This window comes from Drosophila albomicans, chromosome X (genome assembly GCF_009650485.2).
Source record: "Drosophila albomicans strain 15112-1751.03 chromosome X, ASM965048v2, whole genome shotgun sequence".
NCBI classification, from domain to species: Eukaryota; Metazoa; Arthropoda; class Insecta; order Diptera; family Drosophilidae; genus Drosophila; species Drosophila albomicans.
The window spans coordinates 9,268,702-9,288,764 of record NC_047627.2 but is presented as its reverse complement, the minus strand read 5'-3'; the positions used below and the strand labels follow the sequence as shown (position 1 = coordinate 9,288,764).

Sequence of the window (20,063 nt, the reverse complement as noted above, 5' to 3'; positions counted from 1 at the left end):
TATTGATTTGCGTATGCTGTGTGACCAAGCACAGTATTTATAAGTTACTCGACATTTTGGCTGCTAGCCGCATGCGGTCACACTCTTCTTGTATAGTCGCTAAAAACTTTCGTTGTGTTTTGGTCTTGTCGTTGCCGTCGTGTTGCGCGTTTCGTAGACTGCCGCTGTGTTTATTATATTTGCGTTTACGTGCACTCACCATTACTACAAGCGTAGCGTTCGTTATTAAATCGTAATAAAATCATCATCAAAAAAGAGAAGAAAAATAAAACAGTTACATACGCAAACGACACATTTGCGCTTTACGGGTCGCGGATAGCGAACAACGAAGTGTTTTTTTTCGAATGTTTTTGTTTGTGAATGCAAGCGACGAAATAAATATCAAGTGAAAAAGGAAATTTGCAAAATCAAAAACAACATACACAGACCGTAGAAGACGCGGTGGGTGACAAGTGCAAAAATTTAGGGGTTGCAAAAAAATATTTTCAGCACAGGTGAGAGCGGGAATTAGTAAGAGAGCAAGAGTGTGAGAGAGCGGCCGTTGTGTGTGAGTGTGGGTTGAAAAAGGAGAATAACAACAACAAATCTTGCAAAACAACAACTCTTTGCTAGCTCCGACTCCTACTTCGTACCCTCAACACTACCCCCCTCAGCGTGTCCCGCGTGCCATGCGTGACCTCGGCACCAAAATGGCCGAGCTAAAATTCGAGGCTCCATTAGCGAAATTCGAGGAGACGGACGAATGGGGCGGCTGTGACTTCATCTCCAATCAGAATGTGCTCAATGATACACTTAATTTGAATTTGAACGCTTCCAATCGGAATATCAAGGATGCGGCAACGAAGCAACAGCAACAGCAGGAGAAGTTGCGTCTCCTCGAGGATGCTGTGCGTGATGCGCACATCAGTAAAAATGGTGTTGGAGCTGTAGCAACTGCAGCGGGCAGTGGCAACATTAGTCCCAATTGCAATACGCACAATAATCTCAATTTACTCAATGGCGATTTGGGATTAAACGATGTGGCCGCTGGTCTAACGTTGGGCGATAACTTGGAAAAGCGTAACGGCGATAATGTGGATAACTTTACGGAGACATTTGGGGGCAGCTTGGAGGATTTGGTGAATACGTTCGATGAGAAGATCACGAAATGCTTTGGCAACTACGAGGAGAACGTTGAGGAGTTGGCGCCGGTTCAAGTGCGCAGTCAGGAGGAGATTATGAATGAATGCCAGTGAGTACAGCCTTTTTATAGATACTACGTATAGTAAAAATCGAGTATTATGCTTGGTATTATTTTGGAGTGGTTCGCAAACCGGTTTGCAACATCCCATTAGTTATATAAAATGCATTGCGCGATTTCTATTTTACTTTTGGCTTGCTAACTGCGCATGTCTCAATTTCAACCCCCCTTTTGCCGCCCACCCTGGCGCCATATAACGACGTAATCCTTGTAGCGAAGGGGAGAGGGAGGGGGTTGTTATGTTGTTGGATCGATAAAAGTGAACGGCGTTCTCAGACGCATTATTTGCATCGAGGCTTAGCTTAAAACTGAAAGCAACAGCCCACAAAAACAACCCTTGACCAGCAGCATCTAGCGGAAACAGCAGCCACCCCCCGCATTCATCACGTACGCACTACACATCGGGGGGGAAATCGCAATCAGCGCCAAGTGGCGTTTGTCAAGCAAAGCAATTCACACTCAACAGCCAATTGCATGCGTAAATCATAAAAATGAGGAGCAATAATAGCAACAACAACAATGTGTAGTCGCAGCAGCTGTTAAGAGAGCGAGTTGACCGCTGATACAAAAAAAAAAAAAAAAACAACAACACTTGAAAGTGCATTTGCCTACAGTCCACTAATAGAGTGAACGTTGAGTAGAGAGGGGAGTGGAGCTTTCTAGTCCAAGGAAGCGCGTAAAAGAGTGAGCAAGTTAGCTAGCTAGTTAGTTAGCAGAGCAAGTGAGCTTTCGACACTTTACTCTCTCGCTCGTGCTGCTTGTACAATGCAAATTGAGCGAAACAAATTTGTTTTTGTTTTTCTCTTGTTGTTTTTTTTTTTGGACAATGTTGTGTCGCCAGTCGCTGACATCAGCTAATAAATTTGATAATCGCGTGCAATGTGTGTGTGTGCTAGTGTGTGCGCGCAAATAAACAATTATTTGGAATGCACATTTATATATACTCACACATATAGCTGCCGTGATACATAATATATATTCATATTCATATTCATCACGCCAATATGAATAATTAGGCAAAGCAAACATTCACTTCGTCTCGAAAGTAAAATGCCGAATTTATTCCACTGCATTCATATTATTTTCTTTTGGCCATATGGCAGCACTGGCTCTACTCTTTGCTTGTTTTTGCAAGCTTCCCACGCCTGTCGTCTACCTTCCTCCCTCCCACTTGGTACCCTCCCTTGTGAACTGCACTTGGAGTGCTGTTTTAACACTCTTCTCTTCCGCTTTACGCACTGAAAAGCGCTGATGCATCTCCTCAATGTCATAACTGTAATTGTCACGTTTGTTATGCATTTGTTTCGTTTGTATGCTTTGTGTGCTTTTGTTCTTGCTTACCTGTGCATTAAATGCAGAGTGCGTCTCTTGAACCAAACACTTGTCAATATTTACGTTACCCATTAGTCAAATGCTGCCATCTCGCTTGCTCTCGACGAAGGTCGCTCGACAAGTATTCTATGCATAAGAATGCGAGAGTGTGTGTATGTGTGTGTGTGCATGGCTTCCCGCAGCCACATTTGACGAAGGTCTGCAACTCGAAAGTGCTAAAGAGGCTGCATGGAAAGCTTTTTGTCAGCTCAGACTGTGGCTTTAGATTTCGCGATTAATTTGTTTTCTGTGTTGCTTTTGAACGCAGCAAGAACACGTTTAATACGTCTGCCAACGGCAAAAATAAAACAGCGAATGCAGATTCTTTTTTATTTTCTTTTGGCTAAGAATACACTGAACGAATACCTGGAGTGCAGAACTGAACGAAGCTTAGATCGATTCAGATGTTAGCCAATTTATATATAAAAGAAAATTGTTTTGAATTTATTTATGTGGCTTTCATTTCTCAAATACTTATAAACTATTATAAAAGAACTAAACGAAGTGAAATTATTTTTAAATCGGTCAAGATTAATAAATTATGTATTTATGATTAGTAAGTAAATCCCTTGAGACTAGTTATAGCAAAGGGCAATTTACCGAACAAGGTTTTTTATGTTTTGCGATAGCAGGAAATTAATCAAATTAAAATCAAATTATAATAATAACTTATTTATGTACTTTATGATTTTTGTTGGCCCATTTCTTAAAAGCTGCACTTGTGTCATAAATTAGTTACTTTGATGCCAAAAATGAAATGATTGAGACTCGTTATAGCGATGGCCAACTGTGATTAGATCGATTTGTGGGCATACATATGGATGCATAAATATTAAATTTGCTCGTTTTAGCTTTTATTGCCACTTAATATTGTTTGTGTAGTGTATTGTTTGGCATCGTTGCATGCGGCGGCGACATAAAAACACAACACGAAAAACTAAAAAAAAAAAAAAAAACAACAACAACAGTTGCCGCATTTGTGCCACTTAAAGACTGACCATATGTGCCATGCAACGTTGCGACGCGTCGCATATATGGCCAAAGCATTCAGTCAGTCAGGCAATCGGTTGCTTGTTGTGGTCCCCACTTTCCGGTTTTTTTTTGCTTCTCTCTTCTATTAACTGTCATTGACAGCCATTTGCATGAGAGACGCGTGGGACACGCGACCACAATACGTCTTCCCCCCACCCCCTTTGGTCCCGTTGCAACGCGCTGACATAACTGATTTAAGCGTTTGATTTGACCAGCTGGTCAGCCAGCAACTTTTCATTTCGATTGCTTTTCATTTTACATTTCACAATTTTTTTCTTTCTTTAGCAATTTCTTCTCGCTGCAGTTGTTGATAATACATTTTGTGGCTGCCGCATGCGGCAACCGCAGCCTGTTCATAACTGTCACTTACAGCTGCAACTTGAGCTGGGCGCATGCCTTGGCAAGCGACCTAGTTTGCCGTTAAGTTCAATGTCCTGTCGCCAGATCCTGCCACCGGAATGCAGCTCAAGTTGCCGCTAAACCCAATAACAAAACTCGTTTTCAAAGATGCGCTGACAATTTGACTTGTGCCGCAGTTATCGCGGTCTCTCTCTCCCTCTCTTCCCAAGCCGGTTGTTGTGTTTGCTTTGCTCTGCTCTGCTCTGGTCACACTGCAGCCTAGGGCAGTCTGTCTGGCTGTCTGTCCGCGTACTTTGTCAGCTACAGTTCAGTGGCTAAAAGAGCTAAGACTACCAAAATTGTTGGCTATACTTGTGCAGTTAAGAACTTTGCCTTGACGCATTAATTTGATCAACTTAACACTTGGAAAGTGCAGTGGAGGAAACCCTTGTAAAGCTCAACTAAATTATGCAATACATTAGCCAAGTTATAATCAATTTTAAAGTCAAGCACACACAGCAGAGTCAAGGGGGTCTCAAATTTCCATTCGGTTTAATCAATTATGAAAGGCGTCGGCTCGCTGCTTTCAACTATAAATAATCAATTGAGTGACGGGATGTTGTTGCCTTGAAAATATGCAGCAAACACATATCCTGGACAGCAGCAATAATCAAATTGTATGTGCTATAAATATAGACTGGGGGTAGTTTCGCAACTAATGACATCCCCCCGGGTCGTATGAGTCATGCCTGAGGCCGCACAACATGGCGTATGCGTGTTAGCGAGTGAGCATAAGAGAGAGAAAGAGAAAAAGAGAGAGAGAGAGGGAGGGAGAGTATAAAGGAAACAATGTGACACATGTGAATGCATAAGGTTGACAGGCCTCCTCCGGTTCCCGAGGCTTAATTGTCATTGGGGTTGACTGGTCTTGGGTCTTGGGGGTTGCTTGAAAGTCATTTCCTGCAGCGAACTGCAAAAGGACATTAACCTTTAGCCAGCTAATTGAATGCGAGGCCCAAACACAAGGCACTGTCATAGCTACAGCCACAGCTTCAGCTTCAACTTCAGCTTGAGATACAAATGACTAATAAGTATCTGAGGAAGACAGAGCACACCCAAAAACGACTGCGAATCGACTGTGAATTGGACAAGTTGACTGCCGCAGGCTATTACATCATCAGCAACACAAAATAACACAACACAAACTACGACAACAGTAAACAACATTTTGAGTATTTGAGAGAGAAGTAGAAAAACATACACACACACAGAAACATACAAAACACAGTCAAGGACAACGCCAAGCCGGCGGCAACAAAACGGAGCCAAAACCGTTGAGTTTGTTTTATATTTTTGTTATACCCGGCAATTCGAGTTGTTAGTCTGGCATGAATATACTACAATGCGGAATATTTCACAAAGTATCAATTGTATACAATGACGGGTAGCGTCAAGTCGAGCATGCTTCGCTTCGTTTTTTTGCTTTCGAATATGAATAAAAATTGAATAAGAAATTGAAAAGGGGTTTGAGACGAAATTGAATTGGCACGCGTCGCTCTGCTTCTGCTGCTGCTTCTGCTTCTTCAATCATGTGGCACGCCCCAGGTTTTCACACCATCAATCGAGTCCTTGAAATGACAATCGAGGTCAATCGTCATCAGGCTGCTCGCAGCTGCTCTTTCACTTAACACTTTTCGCTGCACTCGATTCAACGTCGATGATGATGATGATGATGGTGATTCACAACATGTCGAGAGACTGGAAAATTGCTGCAGGAAAAACAAAGCAATTGCCAGAGGTAATTGCATTAAAATCAAATTCGATTATCATGCAATTTATTATATGGCAGAGCAAGAAATAATAACAATAAAATGCCATTAGAGGAGAGACAATGCTGTTTTAATAAACGTCAATTGCATACATACAATAGGGAAGTCAAGGATAAGTTGGATGAAAAGCAATTTCAGTTACTGCGGAAGCAATTGGGATTACACGATGAACATTAGGGACATGACATTATGAATAAATCAATCAATCAATAGTACAATAATAAAAGTTACCAGCAATAAAAGCACAACAGTGCGGTATTATCATTTAAATATAGCAAATTAATAATACAAAATACTGAAGTATGCCGAAATGTATATTTGATATTTTATTTCTTTTAAAAAAAAAGTTAGACACGGAATTTTGTACTTTAACTAGTACAATAATAAAAGCAACTAGCAATAAAAGCACAACTGTGTGGTATTATCAGTTAATTGTACCAAATGAATATACCAATTAATACTGAATTATACCGAAGCGTATATTTGGTATATTATTTCTTTCGTATATGCGGTATACTATTTCTATAAAATATTAATATCACTTAAATATACCGAATTAATGTATATGTGAATATTGAAAAATACTGAAATATACCGAAATGTAAATTTGGTATTTTATTCTTAAAAAAAAAATACAATAATAAAAGTAAATAGCAATAAAAGCACAACTGTCTGGTATTATTAGTTAATTATACCAAATGGATATTCCAAATAATACTGAATTATACCGAAGCGTATATTAGGTATATTATTTCTTTTAATTATTATTATTGTGTGTTAAATATACTAAATCAATATATTGTATGAGTACTAATACTGAAATATACCTAAAGTAGATTTGGTATTTTATTTCATTAAAGAAAGAAAGTTAGGAATGAAAATTTCTACTTTAACTATCTATTGATTAGGAATCAAATAAGAACTAATACTTTAAATAAATTTAAATTGTAAATCAAAACTGAGAAAGAAAGATAAACAAGAAGTTTTGCAATTTCATAGAGTAGCAAAGTAATTCAGGAATTTTTCTACTACTCTTGCATAATAAATAGCTCAGACAACAAAAGTGAAGTTGGGAACGCAGTAAATTTGCAATTCATTAGCAATTAAAGTGTAGATGGATGACGCGACAAGAGTTGTCTGGAAGTTTAAAGAGGGAAATGAGTGAGATCAATGACGAGGTTGCATAATAAATTAGCTAATGCAATCGAAAGCAAAGTGAAGCAGTTGCAGCAAAAGGGAAATTGTAACTGGAGAGAAAAAAAAGCATAAATAAAAAGAAAGTTTGACAATTGAAAAGCGACAAGTTGCAAATGGGTTTCGAATAAATGCAAGAAACTTTGCTTCAAGTATGTTGTGAGTGTCTTAAGAGTGTCTTAAAGTGTGTGCAAAGGGCGTGTGTGTGTGTGTAGATTGTGTGCTTTGGCTTGCTTTGCTTTTGGCACTTAATGATCATTAGCTGTTTATTTTGCAGATACGTTACATTGATTGCCTTTTCGTCTAGTTGTTGTTTTTGGTTTGTTCGACTGTGTGTGTGTGTGTTTTTGGGCCGTTTTGGCCGCTTATTTATGGGCCACATAACTGCCAACAAAACGCAATTCGTTGGCGTTGTTAACGCTGTCATGGAAGCCATACACACACACAACACACACACACACACACCGCTATCTTTCTTGCCCTCTGCTGACTTCGCTTCTTTGGCGCGCAAAGAAAATAATTAACGCATCAAATGAGGCCAACTGAAGCCACACACTTTTCTAGGCGAAATTTGATAAAAATAATATAGTTTTACATACACAACAACAACAACCAACAACAAAAAAAAGGGAACAACTTTTAATCAACCTTGAATGTCACCCCCTGAGGGACTTTAGCAAACACTCACACACACAAATTGTCAACTGTGTCCCCATTTTGTTTTGTATCTATCAGATGCGTATCTGATGTAGCTGATGTGTGTATCTTTAGGCGACTGCAGCAGCATTGTGTATCTGAAAATTTGTTGGTTTGCCAACGCAAAGTGTGAACAACTAAATTTAGAATGCTTTTGAAGTGTGTTTGCCACCGCAACATTTTGTGTTTTAGTTGAGTTTTATTTTTTTTTCTAGTTTCGGTTTTGGTTTCGGTTTCGGCTTAAGTTACACTCTTCATGATGTACCTAAAGCCTCAGATGCTTTGTTTTGTTTTGGTTTCGGCTTTTTTTTTTCGTATATTTGCGTGTGAGCGTTTGTGTGTATAATCATCATCTTTGCGCCCAGCAAAAATACATAAAAAAAAAACAAGAAAACTTTCACACTCGCACAATGCACAATAAAATGAAATGAAGTCTTTGCTGCTCTCTTGGCTACTCTTCTTTAAGGGGGCCAAGCACAACTCTCTATGTCATCGCTTATAGATTTATAAATAACATTTCAAATACGTTTTTCAATCGATGAGTTTTTAGGAATTCATAATTTGTGGAATTATCTAGTATATATTTGAATAATTTCAACAGTTTTCACATTTTTCACTCAACTAAAGGGCATCTAGAGTTTCATATACTGATGATGTTTCATCTCGTGTTTTTTTAAACATGTGAATGTTGGCGCTGCGCTTGAGTGAAAAGAGTCGTGTGAACGAACCGCAGCCAAAGCCAAAGCCAATCCTCAAGCGTTTGCGCAAACCACAAAGTAACACAGTCATAGAGAGCGAGAGAGGCAGAGGCAGAGGGAGAGAGAGAGAGAGAAAACAAAACATAAGCTGCAAACAAACAGTTGCACATCGCAAGAGACTCGTGCATAATCGGGTGAATCAATAAAACTGGAATGTTGATTGCCAATTAATGATCAAACTCGAAATTAGCTTGAACATTTAATTATGATTTGTAATCAAATTGAAGAGGAAACATTTTGAGAGTGATAAGGCAAAACAAAGCAGTTGATAAAGTAAACGAGAGACTGAAGATTTGAGAGGCAAATAGAAGCAGGAAGTATAAGACAGAGCAATGAAATATTGTTTATACATTTTAAATTTAATTTTAAATAAATTTGATTTTAGATAAATTGAATTTGGAAGTTTGAGAAAGACAAAGCAATAAAGTATATTTTATATGTACATTTTAAATTTGAATTAAATTTTATGTACATTTTATTTCACTAGTGAAGGGAGAAGACTATAAATATATTTAAAAAATTTTAAATTTATTTTAAATAAATTTTATTTCACTAGAGAAGGAAAAGGACTAAAAATATATTTTATAAATGTTGAATTTAATTTTAATTTAAAATAAATTTAATTTGTAAGGTTAGAAACAGACAGAGCAATAAAGTATTTTTTATACATTTTAAATTTAATTTTAAATAAATTTTATTTCACTAGAGAGGGGAGAAGATTAGAAATAAAGTTTATTAATTTTGAATTTAATTTTAAAATATGTTCGAGAAAGATAGACCAATAAAATATATTTATACTTTTTTGTTTTTTAATACATTTTTTATTGTAGAAGGGAAAATACTATAAATATATATTTTTTTGCTGTTTTAACAATTTGAATATGGAACTGTTCACATTATTATTAATGGTAATTTCCTAATGACAAATTTCTTACCCCAGAAAGAGAGATTAAATGGAATCAGCTTTTGTCGTTCTTATTTTCCACAAATTAGTTTGTCTAGCTTTTGTAATATTTTCCGTTCTGAAAAGAGCAATTCGCTGATAGGGAGAAATGTAAAGGCTGCGTCTATAGATTACAGCAATCTCAATTTGCTTTACAGTCGTTGCCAGCAAATGCGTCTAACTTTTGTGCTATCTCTGAAGCCCTTTTTTCCCAAGCGCTGATTAAATGCTGGAGCTACAGTGCCTACAATAAGTTAGTTGCCAGACTGCAGCATCTTTAGAAAGTTGTTTACGACGCAAAGAAATAATCACAACAACAGCAATAATAATATTATTAATGTTAAGGGGAAAAACTGAAATTCAAAGTCCAAAAATACTACAAAATGAAAAAAGTAATAATAGAAAGAAAGGTAAAAAAAAAGAAAAAATAATGTGAAAAAAGCAAAACCCAATTAAAATGTAAAATAAAAGTCAAAACGCAGCGTGGGCGAAATGAAGTAAAGTCAAGTGAATAGCGAATGAGTGTGAGTGTGAGTGAGTATATTCATGATGATGATGAGCCAAACGTAATGAAGATCAACTGAAAATATGTCATGTCGTTTGGTCAGCGACTGTCTGAAATGACTGATTCATCAGTTGAACACACACAAATTGATTGCGTTATCTAAGTACCGCAATTAAAATTCATTATAATATTTATACGCATATGGAGAGAGAGAGAGAGAGAGAGAGAGGGGAGTGAAGAAATTGTGGAATGTAGGAATAGGAATCGAGTTTTAGGAATGAGTTGGGGGAATGAGCTCATTTCGTGGGCGTTGCTCGGAAATTGAAATTGAGCCGCTAATTGTCCGATCTCGACGACAGACGACAGATGCGCCATGCATATCATCAACACAGAGAAAGAAAGAGGAAGACAGCGAGAGAGAGAGAGAGAGATAGACATATCGGTCAGGGTTAGAAGCCAGAAGAAGATAACGACAGATCGATCATCAAACAGAGGCTGGCGCTATCATGTCGTAAGAGTTCAGGGTTCAATCAGCATCACAATGCGTTGATTTCACGCTTATGATAAGTGTGTTCCCATCTTCTATCTTCCATCTCGTCCCTCTCTCTTTCTACACTCCAATAATTAAGAATTATTGTGCTGCCAGGCGAAATCTCTTAATTGCTTCGCTCGATGATGGAAATTTCAATCCAATGTGGAAGAAAAACGAAACTCTGCCTCGTTGTGGAATTTGTATTCTCGCGTTCTTAGTTCAGTGTTTTAGTTCTATTTCGAATCATTAAAGTGGACCAGCTCGATTAATGATATCATGCTTGACACATTGCTCATTCCCCATAATTTTATATGCTATTAAAAGAGTTTTATATTTATTTCGCGCTGTCAAACTTAAATTGTTTTCCAAGAACCAGAAATATTCGAGAAACAAGATAATGATGCTTAGGAATATTAAATACTAGAGCTTGTAATTAAGTACAGCATAAAAAAAAAGTTGTAAAGTGGAAGTTATTAAAAAAAATACTTCAGCTTCTAAGATTTAGAAGATATATACTTTTAAAGCAAGATTTGATCAATATTTTTATTTGAATTTTGCAATTTAATAACAAAAATTTGTTTCAGAATAAAAAAAATTGACATTTTTATAGCAGAATTGATATTTATTTTTTAAATATGTAAGTGTAATAACAAAGATTTCTTAGTAAAATTTATAGAGCACAATTTTAAATATTTTTGTGAATTTTGTAAATTGAATAACAAAGATTTCTTAGTTAAAAAAAAAGAAATTTTAAAAGAAAGATTTTATGATTTTTTTTGTTTAATTTGTAAATTTAAGAACAAAGATTTCTTAGTAAAATAATATATTTCATATTAATCGATTTTTATTGGTGAATTTTGTAAATTGATGTTTTATTAAAAAATTTAGTATTCAGTTGAAAGATGTTCGAAAAAGTAGATGATCATTTTGAGTTGAAAAATATATATACATATTTGAAGTACTTTTTATAAGTATAATATTTAGTGATCATCTGCTTGCAAGTTTTCCAAGATCGAAATCTTAGATATGATTTACAGAGTATTCGGTGGTCGTTGCAGTGTCAAGTGTTTTGAGCATTTAATCAGCTAATTACACGAGTTTGTTTCATTGAAAATAATTCATTCGATTTGTGGTCTGCGATTGAACGCGTCGCATTGCGTCGCCCACTGATCGTGTCGCTCCAAAAATGTAGCCCACAAACTAAATACAAAGACTATAGTCTATGCTATACTATATATAATACTTATGTATTTACTTGCGACGATGCCAGATATATTCTTGTGTATCTGCAGCTTTAAAGACCTACATAACAAGATTTATATGGCGGCCTCGACACATCCACATTTACATTCACATTAACAGCAGCCCATGCACCATTTATGTACGTGTGCATATACGAAAATATAGCTAAACATATATAGATATTGCTGTGTGTAGGTGCGAGTGTGTGTGTGTGTGAATGTGGAGATATTTATTTACCTGACGCATTTTCCGAGTGTCGCAAACGATTTGCGCGCTTCGCTTGTTTCGCACATTTTTCATCTTTGGCCTTTACTTGTTGTTGCTCTTTTGCATACCCTGTAATTCTATTGGACGGGTAGTATAAATTTTAAATGCAAGTGCAAAGATTTTATGTCAATTGCATCTTTATAAATTCGAAAACTTTAAATATTGCCATATTTAAAACTTTTTGGTTTACAAGGTATAACTAAGTCTATCATTTATAGTCTGCCTGCTGTTGTCTTTTTCAAAATTTTGATTTATTTATTTTGGTTTTGTTTGTGTAAACAATTTAGAGGGTATTATTAATTGGTAACGTTATGTTTATACCCAATCATTCAGATATATGTATATACACATATATATTTCTTCTTGTTCATGAGCTAATCGTGTATACTTAGATATGCTTTCGATTTGATAGATTTGCCAGAATGAATTACTACACTATTCTATGACAGATCTCAATTTAGTTTTAATCTCACAACAATTTGTTTCACAATTCGAAAGAAGCGTATTTAATATTTTCCATTTTACGCTATTTTTGCGTTGCCAACAAAAAATGAATGGCAACAAATTGAAAAGCAAAGTAAAAACATAATTCATTTCCAGTCAAATGAAAACAGCAGACGGCCAAAAGAAAAGAGGAAAAAATTAAAGCAAAAACATTAAAATGATATATAAGGAAATACCATAAATTCCTTACACGAACGTCATGAATATCGACAGAAATTGGCACAAGAATAAAGAAAAATCTCGTGTTCAATCTGTCGTTCCGCTGAACTGACAGTCAGAGCAACGATATTCGATTGTATCTCATTCTATATGGCACAATTTTAGCATTTCCTTTACACTTTGGACTCTCAGTTCCTTCTACATTTTGTCATTAAGCATTTCCGGTGTTCCTAGAAAACTATTTACGATTCCCGATTAGGCAACTCATTAGTGGCTGCATTTGTATTTTTCATAATTATTCATAAAAACTGTCACCGGGTTTTTGCAAATAGTTTCTGCTCTTTTTGGGAATCAGCACAGCGATTAATTTCCGTTAAGAAATTTATTTAATATTCGAACTAATTACTCGTTATTATATAAATAGAATTGAGAGTATGGCAGGTACTTTATGTTGTTTATTATTACTCGTTAGAATTGTATTTCCATTTCATTTATATTGAACTGTAAACTATTTACTCGTTTGTTTACGAATGGTATTCGGAGTATAATAAATTCTTGTTTACGTTAAGTATACGTTACTCGTTAAAATGTAAGTAAGTACTCGTCGTAGATAATCGTTTTGTTCGTCTCTAATTTAGAAAGAGTTAGAATAAAACATTACAGCAGTGGAAATTACTAAATTAGTCAGTTATAAAAGTATTTTTTATTGATAATTAAGTATTCGTTAGAATTGAAAAAATACTCGTTACGTTGTGAAGCGTAACAACTTGAAGCTGTCTTTTGTTATTCATTATTTAAGCAAGATTTAGAGCAAAACATTACAGCACCAGCAGATTCCTATAATTCTTACACTCGTTACTCGTTGCGAAAAGAATGCTCGTTGATTTGCTTTGAGCGAGATTCAGAGCGCAGCGCGCGATTCGTTTTGCTCAAGGCAATTGAGAGTGTGCTGTTAAAGCGCTCAAGTGCAAAATGCTCATCATCGCGATGATAAACAGCAGCATCGTTCACATCATCAACGGCTAATCAACGAGAGCAGCAGCAACACTAACAACAACAACACCAACAAGGGCATCATTCAATTGCTCAAATGTAGAGCATGAATAATTATGGGAAAAGCAACAACAAACAGCTGTGAACTGACAGTAAGACAAAACCAAAACGTCTGCAAATGCTGCTGTAGCAATTAAATGATTGGCATTGATCGTGAAATTTGATAGCAATTGTGTGCCACAGAAATTTACATACATCTCGCTCGCGTAGTTTGCCCCCAGACAAACTGTCTGACAAACTTTGCTCTGCTTTGCTCTGTGAAATCAGGCAAGATGCCAATTGCAACTTGAGCTACACTCAGCACTCAGCACAGGAGGAGTGAAGAAAAGCAAAGATAATAATTTGACATTTGGCGGCTGCTGTTGCTCCAATCTTAATCTTAATTGCATCTCATTTGCATTTCGCCTCGTGCTGTGGCAAGCTAATGAGGCATTTTATCTGCCAAGCAGCACCGCCCATTTCCTATCAATTCACACACAACTCCTTACGAAGCACTGCAGCTACTTATTCGTAGTACAATTCAGCAACTATGGCACTTACTCTATATGTATGATATGTATGTTCATCACTTGCAGTGTGTGCTATATAGTAAGTGTATAACTAGTCATCATCAGACAGGCAGTCGGTACTCGGTACTTGGTACTTGGTACTTGGCAGTTTATTGTGCCAGTTTTGTGCTGTGCTTTTCGTTGACTGCGTTGCGGCTCACAAAAATCGCATAACGAGTGCACTTTGCATACCCTGTAATTCCGATGTGGAGTGTATTTAGTAATTATAGTAATTTTATTTGAAGTTCTGCTTGTGTTAATTTTTTGTTTTTTAATTAGAACACTTAGAAAAATAACTATTGAAATTAATTTTCAAAAAAAAGTTCAGTTAGGGTCTATTTGATATTTTTACTTAAACATATGTATATCTTTCCCACGTTCTTTTTTTTTGTAAGCCTTTAATACGTATGATTCATGAAAAGTTTATTTAGCAATACTTTCAAACATTTATTTTGAATATTAGTAAAATTATTAACTATGAAAGAAGTATGAGTAGAAAAAGTTTGAGATGAAAAGAGATGAATATGAAAGAATTTAAATACATTGTATAATATATGTAAAATAATATAAATAATGAAGAGAAGAAAAACCTTAAAATAAAATGAAACGAATATGAAAGAATATAAATATATATGTAATATAATATAAATAATATTAATTCAAATTCTAATCTTTAAAGTATACAATAAACTTGATAGAAGTATAACTTGAAAGAAAATGTTTTACATAAAGAAAATAAAATAAAATGTTTTTCAAATGAATATGAAAGAAATTATATTATTAATTCCAATACTAATCTTTAAATAATACTAAAAAGTTGATAGAATTATAAATTGAAAGAAAATGTTTTACATTGAATATAAAATATAGATCTGAATATTATTAAGTAGTGTATGGGTTAATCGATATAATAGGATTTCAATTCTTAACCCTTTGCTTGCACAGTATCTAAAAGTCGTGTATGCTCGCGTTTTTGTGCGCACTCTTACTCATTGCATATTGCCTTTTGCCTTTTGTTGTTGCTGCTCTTGAAGAGGGCGGAACTTGTACCATTTGCTGATCCATTTGCTGTATATATCCAAGAAAACATTCTTTGTGCATTCGTCCATCAACAACGAAATTCTGTGTAAATTTTCTCGAATTGCTGGCGCTTATGGCGTATACTTATTTATTTGCTTTACTAGGCTGACTGTGCCACAAATCGATGCAGCTAATGCGTCTTTGTGCCGCAAATTTGCGCATTTTTTTTACCAAAGCACTTTAGAGATGTAGACACAGTTTTGGCAGGCGATATAGTCAACATTTTATTATTATGTTTATTGTGTGCATAAATACTGATTCAACATTCTTGATGTAATTACTAGACCTTGATAGTATTTAAAGTGATAAAGAAATTAGTAAAACGAAATTCTATTTTGCTATTCAATATGGGTAAACATGTAGAAATTTCTAAATATGATTAAAGAATGTTGATTTCAAATCAGTTTCTTAAAATCGCAACAGTCGAGTACACTCGACTGTGAGATACCCGCTAAATACCGTAAAAATACTTCAATATACTGAGGCCCATATTTGGTATATTGCTAGAGCACTATATTCAAAGCATACCATAGATGACAAAATATACCATATTACCAGCCAAAGCAACGAAGATCCGTAATAAGTTGGCGGCTTTTGCCCATGCAAAAGTATTTCTTAAATAGCTTTTAAAATGTTTACCTAATCGCAAGCAAATCTTCAGAAATCATCATACATATATACTATAGTTATTATGATAGAAAATTAAGAAATTAAAGTACAATTATATGAAGAAATATGAAAAACTTATTGAGTTAATTCTTTTTAATTTTAGATGAATTTATATATATGTAGTGGAAAAATACAGGTCAATGTAATGAAAATAAATCTATGAAATTAAAATTAATTAATTAAATTAAAAACAGACAAAAAAAAAACTATTTGAGTGCCTGCTTTTCAATTTTCGACCACCTTTACATATTAAAATGTTATGATTGTATTTTCCATAAGTCTACCTTTAAAATTACGTTTGTTATGGAGGTTGCAAAAATTTGAAACAAACTTTATCTGCGTATCAGATTATATCTTTAACCCGTATAGTCTCTGAGATCTAGGTTGGTTGACCCTGATCAAGAATATATATTCTTTATAGAGTCGGAGATGCCCCTTTCTGCCTGTTGCATACATACATTTCCTGCAGGCATCAAGTTATAATACCCTTCTTCCCTATAAGTAGCGGGTATAAAAATGTTAATTTGAAATTCAAAACACGCAAAGAATGCAACGATGAAATGTAGTTAAAGTATAATTATTGTAAATCAAGCATCAAATCAAATCGACCCAATCTAATTTGTCTTAAATCTAATTGCCTTTTTCAGAATGTGGTGGACCATCACTGGCAACTTTGGCAACATTCTGCCCATCGACTGGTCCAAGTCGTACACACGCCAGATGCACATGCCGACCCTAAATCTGGGTCAGAATCGAACAAAGCAACAGCAGCAGCAACAGCAGCAACGCAACCAACAGCAACAGAATCCACAACAGCAACTGGATGCACAGACACCGGGCGATGAGTTCAATGACTTGACTAGCGAGGATGAGGCGGTGGCCAATGATTTGGATATGCACGCCTTGATATTGAATGGCCTCAGCGGTGATGTCGATGAGCCCATCAAATCGGTCGAGGAGGTCATCAAGGAGATCGATGACATTATGGATGAGGCCGAAAGTCCGCTCGATGAGCCCGAGAACTGTGACTCCGAGGTGATTGAAAAGGCGCGCGAAGTGCTCGGTGCGCCCCTCTATGCAGAAAGTGAGTTTTCGAGAGTCCCTCAACATTGGAATTCAACAACGAATTAAGAATCTTTTTTTTGTGCCCTGTAGAGCTACAATATTTGAGCAGCACACAGCTGAATGAGCTGTACATGGAGATGGAGATGCTCATCCAGGAGCTGAGCGAGACACTGATCAATGAGCTGGCGCTGCGCGATGAGCTCGAATTTGAGAAGGAGCTGAAGAACTCGTTCATCTCGCTGCTGCTTGCGGTGCAAAACAAACGTCGGCAATATCATGTCGAGAAGAAGCGTGGCAAGTTCCAAGGTAAACAAAATCAGCAACCACCGGTTAACATTCAAAAATTGTTGAGAGTAATGTTTACACATTATTTTTTGCAGGTCCAGAGCCCAAATACTTGACCACTGTCATACCGTATCATCTGGAGAATGGCACACCCAACAATCAGTCCCTGCAGGTGCTGATCAAAAGTAAGTGGACACGAGTTGCGAGTTGCAAGTTGCAAGTTGTCAAGAGCGGAAGAGCTGAGCTGAGTAGACGACTGCAAGCTGAGCAGAATAAATAGAGTTGACAGGAGAGCTTTAATCCAACTTTAATCAAAAATATGCCAAGAGTGAAGTGACAGATTAAACAGAAATAGACGACAAGAAGTAGAACTCTTCACTCCAATTCAGAGTATTGTAGTCGTGACTTTCAGAGAGATGCACTTGTCAGCAAAGACTAAACTTGGCTACTTCCCTCTTGAACGTTTCTTGTGATGATTTCTAATTAACACTTAAAACCATCTTCTGTTGCAGTACTCAAGGCCATTAATGAAGACAGTCCGACGGTGCCGACGCTGCTAACAGATTACATACTGAAGGTGCTGTGCCCCACATAAACAAATGTCAAGCTGCAATAATAAACAACACTACACCAACAACAACAAGAACAACAAGAAGGAAGATGAAATAGAAGATGAAACAGCAAACAACAATAAAAATACGCTGTATCTCTCTGTCTGTGTTTATACGAGTATATACTTTATAAAATTAGTTATATTACCTACAATATATATACATATATGTACTACAAGCAAAGCACCCTATAAGCAGCAGCAGCTAACCAGCACCCTGTAAGCCTCCATCTAAAACTTACCCCCAACTCAAGCCATAGCCACAATTAAGTCAGCGATTATAATGCTAACACACTGCTTGGAACCAGACAGATAATTGCAGTACTCAACAAATGAAAAACGAGCAGCATAGATAGGGATAGAGAGACAACAAAACCGAAGAAGCAGATGGATAAGTAGACAAAAGAGAAAGAGATGGAGATAGAGACAGAGATAGTATTGCACGTAATACTCAATCTATTGAAATTCTTAACTTACCAATTACCAACATTATATATAGATGTATACACCCATCCCGCTTCAACATTTAAATGATCATGATCATGATGATATATGTGTGTGTAATAACTAGAGTGTAATGCCATATACATATAGAGAATTGATGCACTTCTTTCGCAATTTCCTCGACTTCTCTCGACTTGCCCCTCAGTGTAATTGTTTGTGTTTGTCGCTGCTTTCCGACTGCAAACCCAATTGATTTGTGGTGGCCAGTTGGCTAAATTATATAGTAAACATAAGTGTGCAGAGCATCCAATATATCTGCTATATAACTAAATAATACAAACACACATGTAATCGTAAATTGTGTATGTAACGAAAGCAAAAGGGAGATCAAAAAGAGATATAATTTAAGCGCCAGTTTATATACCTGTATGTTGTACGTACCACAAACACACATATAAATATCTGTATATGTATCTATATAGACTATATAGTATATATAGCATATATATAGAAATATGTGTGTATATAATTGTAATTCACTTTTTGGCTCTTGCTTCAAGATGTGCTCCCAACGAGTTTGCATTTTGCTATCATCATCTCAACTGAACGTCAGGTTTATTATATTGTATTCTATATTATTACTATGATTACGATTACGATTACGATTATGATTATGCTATCACTATTATTATTATTATTATGATTATTATTGTATGTATATTGAATGCATTCGAATCTATGTGTAAATTAATTGTTTTCCATTTGTTGCAATTCTACTTCGATTTCGTTCTTTTACGCGCTCCATTTCTGCAATAAGATTTACATTACTATTATTATGATCATTATAAATATTATCGAATATTATTATTATTGTGTAATACGAATATTCATATTCATTAATGAAATTGATCATGTTTTTAGCTCGACAGCGCGGCGAGTTGTGTGCGTGGCCATAAAATGCTTTTTGTTTTGTTTAAAACTAATTTTTGATTTAAAATGTAATTTTAATTTGCATGCAAAACGCTGTGTTATTTACTTTTACCAAACATGCATAAATACAAAATACAATTACATATACGAATTCAATTTAAATGTATACATATAACTACAACTACATCTACTATATAAAATACATACAAAATATATATATATAAAAAAAAATACAAAAAAATCGAACAAAATCACAAACAAAATAGTTTAAATTTCAGTCAGGCGCACAGTGCTTTTACTAATTATTTTACTTATTGATTTTTTTTTAACTGCATTAAATAGTAAAACAATTAACCGTTATATCGGACAGTCCAACAAAATGAACAACATTTATATCATGTTTCACATTTCACCTACATCAAAACAAAATATATGAAAAGCAAACAAATCAATGAAAATTTGTTAACTTCGGTGAACCGAAGCTTGCAAGCAAAATATTTTTCCAAAAACATTTCGGAAAACTTGAGTACACACCACATTTAATGCAAATCTTAGGTACCTTTCAAAAACAAAACAAAATATGAATTCATACCTAAAATTAACTAAATCTCTACCAAAAAAGACACATACAAAAACAACTTAAAAAAAAATGCATAAATGTTTACGATTCATATAAATATTTATATATACAGATATATCTGATATATGATCGCGCTTTATAATAAAATATAAAAACAAAAACATAATATTTACTAAAATGCGAATTCA

General features: G+C 35.4%; 1 protein-coding gene across 1 annotated transcript; it reads left to right on the top strand.

The window, feature by feature from the left end:
• The first annotated feature begins 108 nt into the window (after positions 1 to 108).
• On the top strand, positions 109 to 19,446 carry LOC117575103 (fasciculation and elongation protein zeta-2). The gene is made up of 5 exons (XM_034259209.2): positions 109 to 1,231; positions 16,609 to 17,045; positions 17,117 to 17,332; positions 17,407 to 17,496; positions 17,824 to 19,446. Exons 1-5 carry the CDS (start codon positions 669 to 671, stop codon positions 17,904 to 17,906), a joined length of 1,389 nt encoding a protein of 462 aa, XP_034115100.1. The 5' UTR covers positions 109 to 668; the 3' UTR covers positions 17,907 to 19,446.
• Positions 19,447 to 20,063: the final 617 nt, after the last annotated feature.